We start from the raw sequence: 11913 nt of genomic DNA, 5'->3' as shown, positions 1-11913 counted from the left end.
TTATCTTGTCTCTTTTGGTAAAGGATGCATCAGCGTTTCCTAGGCTAAAGGAGGTCAAAAAGGAAGCATTGAGCCTCTTCCTTAGCTCAAAGAGAATTCAGATGCTCTTTATCATGGCCACCACTTACAGTGGGTACAGAAAGTATTCAGAATTCGGAAAGTTTTCACTCGTTTCATTGCAGCCAATTCCTAAAATAAAAAAAGTTCATTTTATTTCTCATTAATGTACACTCAGCACCCCATCTTGACAGTAAACACCAGAATTGTAGATTTTTTTGCAAATTTAAAATATCTCATGGTCACAAGTATTCTATGGAAGAGTATTCCGACCCTTTGCTTTGACAGTTATATTTAACTCACATGCTGTCCATTTCTTCTGATCCTCCTTGAGATGGTTCTGCTCCTTCATTGTCCAGCTGTGTTTAATTAAACTAATTGGACTTGATTAGTTTATTTCAGAAAGTGAAACTCCTATAGATTTGTGACAGAATTAAATATTTCAAGTCATTTATTTTTGTCATTTTGGATGTATGGCTTACAAATATAAAAACCTACATCTCAGTGTCTCAGAAAATTAGGATATTACATAAGCTCAATTTAAAAAAAAAAAAAGATATCTAAAGACATTTCAGGCTTGGGAAAAATCTGCCTCGTTTTGCTTGGATTACTGCATCATTGAGGCGTGGCACGGAGGTCATCTTCCTCTTGACAGTAGCCCATATATTCTCTATGGGATTTAGGCCAGTCAAGCACAGTGATCCCATTGTCAATAAAGCAGCTTTTGGTTCCTTTGGTAGTGTCGTTTGCCAAGTCTTGCTGGAAAATGAAATAATCATGTTCATAAAGCTTGTCAGCAGAAGGAAAAAGGAAGCGCTCTAAAATGCTCTGGTCGATGCTGTGTTGGCTGTGGCTTTTGAGAGCATAGCAACCCTTGTGTTTTTGGTTACCAGGGTAACCGGCGTAGTGGCGCTGCTCTGTGTTATGGGAAACTGAATCTGTCCGGTAAACTATGGAGGATCCGGCGGCCAAAGTCAAAGCCCTCCTGCTTAAAAGCAGCTCAGAAAGCCAGCTCAGCCTGTGAGTAACTTCTGTTTACAGTTAGGGGTTTTTAGTTTGTATCGATGTGTTTGTGAGCTAACTGTTAGATCACAAACACTATAGCTACACCTCCATTTGATTAGACTAGCAAAATCATGACCAAAAAACTGAATTATGAACTTTTACACTTTGTTTTTATTGTAAATAAGTGTCCATTAAAAAAAAAAAAAAATCACATTTAACTAGTATCGTTCTTTAACAAGTAGTATTTAACGTGATTTAATTCATATCCCAGTGGATTTAAGAAAGACACAAAACATGATTCAGTTTATGATTGAAACAACTTAAGATTTAGAAATGATTTGACATTTCTATGTCTGTGTGGAAATCCTGAACTGAGTTATCAATTAACAAAGATTATAGTATCATATTGTGTCATAAAGTATCAAATATAGAGCTTTTCAACTTGTATACTAAACATTCACTCAAAGTTTGTTAGATATCATATGTAGACGCTTGTTAATGCCTTCACATACATTACAGACCTGTACGGCCATAGACATACCAAAAAAGAAAGTTACAAAACAATTAAATTACTAAATAATTGGTAAACAGAGTAATGACAGTGGTGATGAAACATCTTCATTTCTTTTAAGGCCATTTAATCCATTACGGTCTGCAAAATCCAGAAATTGTGGACCAAAAGTGGTTTTCATCCTTTAATGATTCTAGTGTGACCCCAAAAACTCAGCAGTGTTATTTCTACTGTTTTCAAGGATTGAAAGTTGTCCAAAAACCATCTCCTTGACTTTCTAGCTATGACCACCTGGTCCAGGTGCTGATGAAGGTGATTGATGAGGAGACACACAATGCAGTGGACGTCTTTGAAGATCTAAGCCATCATGTGAAGCAATGCTCCTTAGAAGAAAGGCAGAGCGTCCTCAAAGATTTTCCACAGCCTACACCTGCTGAGTTGCTGGCTGAGCAACAGCGCCTTCTCTTTGTTTGCACTGATGATGCAGACCAGGAGGAGGACTTGGTATTGGCTTCACATGTGATCAGCTGTTTGTTCACCAGTCATCATTCTCTCTGTAAAAGTTTCCCCAACATAAGCAGAATGTTTCAGAAAATGTAAGGAGAGCAGACAAAAACATCTGAAACATTAATCTTTGGTTTTTCTAATGTTTACCTTCACACCAGTATAATTTCTTAGTTCTAACATCTGTAAAGTCCCCACAGACAAACGTGCTCTGCTCATCCCCTTTAGAAGAACATTGAGCTTCAGAGAATGGTACACAGCTGGGCTCCCCATGGAGGACTCTACCCTCTGTGCTCCCTTTAGCTCTTGTCCTTCATAGAAACAGTCTTGGTAGTGTGCCCCTGGGCAGAAAGGGTGAGCAGCAGTGGGTGGTTGTAGCTGTCGCATGGTGTAACGTGTGTTTTGGTTTTCATCAGGTGGAGATGGCTCTGCCTAATGTCAGTGAACTAAGATTCTTCCTGGAGCAGGCTGGAGTGGGCCTGGGCAGGGAGGAGATGCAAAGGATATGTCTTGCACTAAAGCAGCTCGTGGACTCAGAGGCTTTGCTGTGCTGCCGACTGTGGGGCAAAATACTGGGAACAAGGAGCAGCTACATTGTTGCGGAAGCTGAGTGCAGAGAAGGGCTGGAGGAGGAGGAGCAGAGTGCTGAGAGTACTTTGGAGCAGGAGGAACGACATGACGACACTAAGGAGAAGCATGTGAATGAAGTAAGCAACCGGGACGGCTTTTTCAACAGAATGCAGTCTTCACTAACAAGTTCAGAAGAGTAATACTGAGCAGAAACTAAAAGCTTCCTTTAATAAGTCTTTTCACACTGAAACCTTGCTCTCGTGCAGTTCTTGTGCATGAGGTCAAAGGTCAAGAGGTGTAAACTCGCCATGGCTGACAGTGCAGGCAGCGAGTCTGACAGAAATCTAGATTATTTTTCTTGTTGGAGCATTGATTCATTTAAAAAAAGTTTTGAGGAAACGTAGTATCGGTCTCCAAGGCAGAAAGACCGAATCTAAAATTGAAATTAAGGTTGTTCCTGACTTATCAAACAGTGACCCAAGTTAGTTAAATTTAGTAATCATGAATCAGCTGATCAGTGCTGTTTCACTTATTGGCCTGTTCATTTTGCCTTCTTCACTTCTTTCAAGTTTGTAAATTGAAATAGAATAATAGCTTAATAAAAAATATTCATGGTTTGTGAATGGTGTACCTCGTAAATGTACCTTTTCAAAGTGAGAATTCATATTGTAAACAGCCTTTTCACACTCTCAGGAATCTTGCTTGTCCCATCAATAATAATAATAATAATAATAAATTTGATTTATAAGCGTTTTTCAAAAACTCAGACACTTCACACTTCTTTACACACAAGTCAAAAAAGAAACCAACAACAAAAAGTAAATACAGAAAATGCATAACAATCACAAGTTAAATGCTTTGGAGAAGCTTTGGATGAAGCAAGCGAGGTCTCGCTTTGATATGGCTCCTCTCATCGATTTTCAAAAGTGCTCGGATCAGCGGAAAGCTAAAAGGATTATATCTGTATTTCTTAATGTGTGTCTGATAGGCAGCCCTAAATCTCTTTTGCTTTGGTTTGAACACACACACACCTGTGAACTGTTTTCATGACCCCAAGGTCATGAAGGGAGCTGAGCAGAGTTGGTCTGCTTGTGATCATGTTTGTGACAGACATCTCTTGGTACCAAAAAGGTTTCAGCCATGAAGATACACAAATAGACGTAGACAGAGATGCACAAAGAACAGAGAAACACAGACATGGAGGAACATAGACGTCTTCCTCTGGCCACCTGTGTGTGGGCTTATTCTACTAAACTTTGCTTGTGAATAATTATTGAAATTATACTACTTTAGTCATTTGTCCTCGGAACTGTTTAATTAAAATATACGGAGGAAGGTAGAGAAAACCTTTCAAATCCATTGTCCCCCTGAGTCCGAATATGTGCGTCGTTCCCAGGTAAAATCCAAATTGGGCCCGCTAGAGACTCAGGAAGTCGGTGTTTTTGCCAACCAAGGGTAACCTGTGTGAAAGCAAGGGGACTGCCCTTGTTTTGATACTGCCGCGCCCATCCAAGTGCTTGAATCGGGCCGAAAGTGGTATCAGGGGAAAACCCTGGTCCCAAGTCCGACTATGTGTAATATGAATAATAAAAACACCATTAAAACAAGATCTCTGCACTAATATGACAAATGCTGTTATTTTGGCAATATTAACAGCCCGACCGAGCTTGTTGAAGTTTTTACACCTCTCTACCCATGACCCTGCAGATCAAGCATGTGTAGTTCCAGAGTGTAAAAAGGCTTGTACACAGCCTTCTGAGGTGTTTACTGTTTTTTGTGACCAATGACAATCAAACCACATTTCCAAAGTGTGGTAGTGTGATCTATGAATTTATTGATTAAAACTTATCGTGGTTCTGTTTTTCTTGTGGTGTAAATTTTCAGAAAGATCCTCTTCCTCAGACAAACTTCAAACCTCCGCCTGTGGTGCCAAAGGAGGCCATAGGAACAGGTGCAAACAAGTTTGTTTACTATGTGTGCAATGAGCCTGGCCTTCCATGGGCCAAGCTCCCATTGGTCAGCCCAGCTCAGATCACTGCTGCTCGCCACATCCGCAAATTCTTCACTGGACGGCTGGACACGCCCATTGTGAGCTATCCTCCTTTCCCTGGGAATGAAACCAATTATCTAAGAGCACAAATAGCTCGGATATCTGCAGGCACACAGGCTAGTCCTCAGGGCTTCTATCAGATGGTGGAGGAGGAAGGTGATGAGGAGGACGAGGTCCTCCGGGACAGCTACGAAGTAAACCCTGACTTTGAGGGCATCCCGACTGCTGAAATGTCTGAGTCTTTATCCACCTGGGTTCACCATGTTCAACACATCTTGCAGCAGGTACCAAGCTCACACAAAGTACAGACAGACCATTGTCAGTTACTCATTACAGTACTTTCTGCATCCACTGAGCGATGACATCATCAAAAACCTCAGTCTTAGTAAACATGAGAAATAATTATTTTTGCAAAATCAAAATATAATAAAAATAATACATATTCATTCTGAACTTTGTATATTTATTTGAGGAAAGTAAACAATTATTTTTGCCCATGTGGTCGCTCCTCTGCCTTGCTGCATCCCCTCACCGTGCAAATCCCTAATTGACCTCATTCTTTACCTCTTTTGCTCATATTAATGTTGCATTGGAAGTGTTAAATTGCATAAAACAGGTGAACACAGTGCTCTCATTATTTGAGATTTTAATAATTTAGGGCCTTAATGTAGAAAGCTTCAGAAAAAACAAAAACATTACACTGATAATAAAAAATGTCTTGCAGCATCACTTAATTTGTAGTTGAATGAAAGTTTGCAATATTTGGGCCAAAACAGGAGAGAATATTATAATTATAAATGTTATTATTATTAGCCAATAGACTGCTTATGTTACAACAAAGAGGGTGAAAGAGGCTGACATGTAACCAAAGCATATCGAATGAATCTGGTTTTAATTCACAACCGGCACCGCCAGTTTTTCACGTCTCCAAGATGTTTGCGTCCAAGTACCGAAGTGGACGTACAGCTGCGCACATTCTCCCTTCACGTTTATTATTATGAATTAGGACTTAAGTGTGGAGTGCAAGTTAGCGCAGTGGTTAGCACGTCCGCCTCACAGTAAGACCACCGCAACCCTGAAAAAAGGAGCAAGCAAGTCAGAAAATGGATGGATAGATCATGGGACTTCAGTGTGAATGCAAATATGTGCATCTTTCAGGCCTTGTTTAGTGTGTAAGCATTAATATGAATAATGATAAATATAGCCGCAAGCTGCAATAAACGGCCCTCGCCTATGTTGCGCTGCCTTTGTTGTGCCGCCTTCGCCACGCCGCCTTTGGCGCACTGCCTTTGTCGTGCCGCCTTCAATGCGCTGCCTCAAGTTAATACAAAGACGTAATATTACAGGGAATGTTATACTATGAATACATTATTAATGATTTGTTGAGACAGAAATGAACTATTGAGATATAAACTTAGACACATCCAACAACAATGCTGGAGTTGGAGTTGGAGTAGTAGTAGTAGTAGTAATAGTAGCTCTAGGAGGAGTGTGTTAAAGTTTGAGCTGACGATTTTCAAGATTTGGCCAATTTCCTATTAACACAAAATGGAGAGAATCTCAATACAAAATAACACGATAAAAAATAAAGCATGCGTCTCATTGACAATTATGATCGAGAGGACAAAACAGAAGATCGTGAAAAATTCCAAACATTTTTGATTTTTCTTTTTCCCCATATTTAATTGTCTTCATTCTGTAGGGGGCTCTAAAGTGGCAATTTTCGTATTTCCATATTGAGCTGGTTTTGGGCCGAGAGTTTAACAACTGATTCACATTTGATGCATATCAAATTTGTATGTGCAAATGGGAGCATTTTCAAAAAATTCAAATTTTCAAAAGGTCTTGGCCAAAATGCAAGTTATCAAAAATCTATAGATAACTTTTGATGTCCCACTTCTCCAGATGATCTCCAGCGATTTTGAGCCCATCAGTGAAAGGCCCTTGGAGGAGTGCGTTAAAATTTTTGCCCCAAAATTTTTGATTTTTCTTTTGTCTCATATTAAATCCTCTTCACTCTGTAGGAGGCGCTAACGTGTGTTACGGCAAAATTTGCGGTTGACCTCATTTGGAGACATGATTTATTGCTCTGGTTGAAGGATGGAGTCCAGGCGAAGCATTGATGATTTTATAAAAAAGATTTATTATATAACTAAGTAAAAAAAAAGGCAAAGATGGAACAAAGTGAAACAAAAATTAGTGACCGTCCTGGCGGATGTCCGATGATCGAGCGAGAGACAATTCTGACACATCACGTATATCCCTGCTCAGTCCCCCCTCCCTCCTTCCCCCCGGGAGATAAGCATAGAGAGAGAAGGAGGAGGGAAGGGCAGCGGGTGAAAAGAGAGACAGTTTCTCCTTTGGGTCTAAACAACCAGTTCCGTTATCTGCTGGTTGTCATGGAGACGGAGGTGTGTGCGTGTGTGGTGTTTGTGTGTGTGAATTGATGTGTATGTGTGCTATGTGAGTGTGTGTACAGAGAATGCCTACGCATCTGGCCTTGAGATTGTTTTGGGGAACTATGTGAGTGTGTGTAAGCATATCATGTGCTTTGGACAAGGCGGTCTGACCCAAAGTTGAAGACACAATGGAAAGTTACACCCCAGGCTTAAGGATTAAAAATATGAGTAAATATATTATTAAACATAACTAATAATTTCGCCTTAGCACGTGCCAATGTTCGTTTTTGCACATTGAGCTGGTTTAGGGCCAGGAGTTTAACAACTGAGTCACATTTGATGCAAATCCGACTTCGTACAGTATGTGCAAATGGGAGCATTTAAAAGACAAAAAGAAAAAAAATTAGGCCAAGATTCATGGCTCTGCCCTGCAAACACCACAAAAGTTATCAAAAATTCATGGCAAAATTTTGGTGTCCCACTTCTCTAGATAATCTCCAGCAACTTTGAGCCCTGTCAGTGAAACGCCCTAGAAGAGGTGTGTTAAAATGGGACATTAATCTCATATTAAATTATCTTCACTCTGTAGGGGGTGCTGTAGTGTGGCCACTACAAGAACAAGAGGCCTTTCGCCAGCTTGTGGCGCTCGGGCCAATAGTGGCTTAAATTTATATAGCGCTTTTTTCTAAGGAGACTCAAAGCGTGTACAAAAACCTTTATTCATTCACACCAGTCACTCACACAGTCATACCAGTGGTGGTAAGCTACAGTGTAGCCACAGCTGCCCTGGGGCAGAAGCGTGGCTGTTGTTTCACGACCACCACCAACATTCATGCACAATTCATACCCATTCATACGAGGCAATGTGACACGACGATGACTTGGATAGAGCGGGATTCGAACCCCCAACCTTTCAGGTACTGGACGACCCACTCTAGCCACGGTCACCCAATGTTTATGATGGAAGCCCCAGTTTTATTTCTCACCCAAAGCGTAAAACATTTGCACTTCCTCCTTATGCTGCAATCACCGTTTGATCCCACACTGAGAGCCATTGACGCCATACCAGCCTGTCATTGCCCGATCTCATTAAATCTCGGAATCTAAGCAGGTCTGGGATGGGTTAGTAGTTGGATGGGGGACCACTGGAAATTCCAGGTGCCACAGTGGGGGACAGTCGCTCCAGTGGTATCTGTCATTGTGTCTTTGGGCAAGACACTTCACCCACATTGCCTAGTATGAATGTAGTGTCTGACTGAATGTTGGTGGTGGTCAGAGGGACCGATGGCACACTATGGCAGCCTCGCTTCCGTCGCTCTGCCCCAGTGCAGCTGTGGCTTCAATAGTAGCTTACCACCACTGAGTGTGGAGTGAAAGAATAATGCCTTATTTCTGTAAAGCGCTTTGAGTGTCTGTGATAAAGCGCTATATAAAATCCAATGCATTATTATTTTTATTATCTTCATTTTTAAGGACAGAGAAACATTTGTTCAAAAATGACCAATGCCAAGCTTATGTGTCAAAATGATTGCAGGGTCGCTGCACCTGGGTTAACCTGGCTACAAAGGCAGGAGATGACTCCAATGAGGAAGAAGGTGATGAGAGAGAAGAGGCGGAGAATGAGCCTGAGCCGGAGGTCGGGCCCTCCCTGCTTACTCCAGTTTCCCAGGATGCAGGTTAGTCCCATCAACTTCAAAATACTCCTCATTACACTCAAAGCTCTTCATAACCTGGCCCCTCCGTACATATCTGACCTCCTCCACATCGCCACTCCGTCCCGCACACTCCGTCCCGCACACTCCGCTCCTCCTCCAAACTCATCACCATGGGGCACAAAGCATTCAGCCACTCCCCCTGACATCCGTACCATAAACTTTCTGCCACTCTTCAAATCCAAACTCAAAGCTCACCTGTTCAGACAGTCCTACACCACCTAGTCACACACTCACCATCTCAATGCCGTACTCTGTTTTATTCTGTTGCTCTTGTTTTTACGACTCCATTGTCCTTGGGTATTTCGAAAGGCGCTTTTAAATAAAATGTATTCATATTATCTTCACGGAAACCAAAGAGCTTTGCAATGAGATCTTATAGACTCCACACCATGTAGTTTTTTTTTTTTTTTTAAACTTATTTTGCTATTGTTTCTATTTACAAGTTTTGCTTTCTCTGCAGTCCTTCATTTACAGAAGTGTTCAGCAAAGGCTTTCTCGCTTTTTTTAGTTTCTAGTTTGAGGTTGACTTTGGAACTTACCAAATATCCTGACTCATTTCAGTAAAAACTACACTGAAAAAGACCAGTCACAAACCAAAACAATGACAATCTTCCAATTTTTGGAAAAAAGTGCATTGTAAACCTCAAAAATTCAAAGTTTAAGATAATTTTGTTCGAAACATCTCTATTATACTTTATGAAGAAAAGAAAAACTCAAAAAACAGCAACTGTAGAACTACTTTAAACAAGTAACTTGTGTGGCGTATTAAAGTGAGAATGATAAATAAATATTAACGGAATGTTAATCATACAATAGGAATAAAACTAGTAATAATGATTAAAAACACATGTGAATAACATTGTCACATGTGCGGCAGCCTTTTAAATACTAGTTCAGCTCAAAATAAAAACGTTTTTCCACCTCTTTACCTTCCAGAAAGTTATAGAAACCACGCAGATTTTCCAGCATTTCTAAACTTGTCCTTTCTAAATTAACTTTTCCTTTTGAGGAGAAAGTAAAGGGCATTCCTGTTGAGGAGTGATACATAGAGCAATAACGGACACGCTGCCATCATCTTAGCAGCAGGACCTCAGATCTATCCTGAGAGCTGCAACAAAACACAAACTCCACACTTTGGTGCAAGAGCAAAAAGGAAGGACACTGTTCCCTCCCATAGTCTGTGCAGTGTTAGAAAGAATTGAATTTGTACAACAAGCCTCACATATCCATGCTTTACTGTCTGTTAAATCTCATCTGTAATTTCTATCACATAGTTTAAACATTCAGCAGCCTTGTGGTGTTGATGATTCTGAAAGGTGAAAACTCTCAGGTGCACTGAAAGCTGTTTGATTTTGGACAGAAATTAGATCTGTTGACAGAGCTGTGACATGTTTGCTGCCAGGTTCACTGAAACACTGCAAATCAGAGCAATACTGAAGTCATCTTCTGATAAAGATATATGTGTTCTCTGTAGAAATGTTCAACAGCCCTCCATGGAGCACCAAGCTGTCCTCTCGTCTCACTCCTCAGCACGCTGTGGCTGTGCTTCACTCCAACCTCTGGCCAGGAGCCGTCACGTATGCCTGTGGAAAGTAAGGGAGTGTCACACATTTGTGCTGCGTTCTGTTGCACATATAGGGAACTTAGAATAATTATATAAACGTACAATGAAAATGTATTTTGAAAAAGCTAAAAGCAGCTTCTTGAAATGAGTTGTAGTTTTTTAAAACCCACATTAAACGAGTAGACCTTTCAGTGGTGTGGACAGAGCGCTGCAGACCTTTCCTTTCTACTGCGCATGCTGATATATTGTGAGCTTATAAACTGATTTATCTTGTAAGATTGTTTTGGAAACATTGCTTTCTACTGTGTAGCGTACAAAAAAGGGGTTCTGGGCTCCATTTTTACAACTTTTCAGCTGAAAAAGAGCAATGATGGAGAGCGAGATCAGTATCAGTTGTACGGAATAAATCTCCATGGTAACTGATGATTTTACTCTTTGGACCTGGTCCAGTTCAACTCATCCAGGATATCAGGATTAGCCTGGATAAATCCCTTATCTAGGTTTTATGGAATACCTCTGATTCAAATCCATATCATGATAAGCTACAATAAATGGGATCAAAACATTTAAAGTCAGTGTAACATGTTGACATTCATCCAACCTTTGGGAGAACATGCAAGAGACCCAAAATGCCCTGCACCAGGTGTGGTTAACACATGCAGTAAATATGAACAATCTGACAAAATTTAAACTTGAAATTAAACATGCAAAAAAAAAAAAAAACTTCAGTCATTCATCGTCCTTTCAGGAAGTGTTCGAGTCTATCTCCAGCTTTCAGAAGAAATATTAGGAATGTGAATATGAAACAGCACAGAGCTTTTGTCTAAGTGTCCATGGGAAAGACACATATGTATGTGTGTCTCTATTTGTGCATGTCACTATTAGTGTGTGCGTGAATGGTAGAAGCGTTGAAACTACTTGTCTGTTCTCCGTGCAGGAAGTTTGACAACATATATATGGGATGGGGTCTGAAGTATGTAGGGGAAGGCCACAGCCCAGCTCTTCCTCCTCTGCCACAGAAGGAGTTTCCTAGTGGTCCAGAGATCTCAGAGGCTGTGGACCCTTCAGTGGAGGAGGAGCAGGCACTGGAAGAGGCTTTGGAGGAGCAGGAAGCAGCCCAGGAGGCGACGGAAGAGTCAGATGAAGACCAAGAAGAAGATGACTAATTGTTTTTTGTCAAAAGTGATTCAGTGTGTTGAAAGTAAATGAATAAATTGTCCATTTATCTCCTTTATCACTGTGTTTTACATATATTGTCCACTGAGTGGCATAGTAGAGCTAATGAAGCGAGAAGCTTCACACACACACACACACACACACACACACACACACACACACACACACACAATCAAGACAGATATCATTGCTCCAACGTCTCCACTGTTAGAGCATCTGACCCCCTCCTTTCCTCTCATCAGGGTGGGACTTTTCTCTATCTGTAAAAAGTTTAAGCTGTGGAACTATCCAGTTAGTTGCTGGGCGCTTGCCCTTCCTACAGGATGGAAGACCTTTTTTTGGACTCCTTCTCGTTTAGTTGA

General features: G+C 40.9%; 1 protein-coding gene across 1 annotated transcript; it reads left to right on the top strand.

Moving 5' to 3' along the window:
• The first annotated feature begins 954 nt into the window (after positions 1-954).
• rsph4a (radial spoke head component 4A) lies at positions 955-11541 on the top strand. Its single transcript, XM_028444861.1, has 7 exons — positions 955-1077; positions 1855-2077; positions 2494-2784; positions 4532-4981; positions 8631-8772; positions 10286-10403; positions 11313-11541. Exons 1-7 carry the CDS (start codon positions 1010-1012, stop codon positions 11539-11541), a joined length of 1521 nt encoding a protein of 506 aa, XP_028300662.1. The 5' UTR covers positions 955-1009.
• Positions 11542-11913: the final 372 nt, after the last annotated feature.

Source organism: Gouania willdenowi, chromosome 4 (genome assembly GCF_900634775.1).
Source record: "Gouania willdenowi chromosome 4, fGouWil2.1, whole genome shotgun sequence".
Taxonomy (NCBI): Eukaryota; Metazoa; Chordata; class Actinopteri; order Blenniiformes; family Gobiesocidae; genus Gouania; species Gouania willdenowi.
Note: the sequence above shows the minus strand (reverse complement) of the source record. Positions and strands in the feature narration are given on the sequence as shown.

What these genes read in the sequence shown, in the direction of transcription:
- rsph4a (XM_028444861.1), top strand. Translation starts at nt 1,010, where the DNA reads ATGGAGGATCCGGCGGCCAAAGTCAAAGCCCTCCTGCTTAAAAGCAGC. An exon ending in TTCAACACATCTTGCAGCAG is followed by an intron (nt 4,982 to 8,630) that starts GTACCAAGCTCA and finishes AAATGATTGCAG; the next exon opens with GGTCGCTGCACCTGGGTTAA. An exon ending in GTCACGTATGCCTGTGGAAA is followed by an intron (nt 10,404 to 11,312) that starts GTAAGGGAGTGT and finishes TTCTCCGTGCAG; the next exon opens with GAAGTTTGACAACATATATA.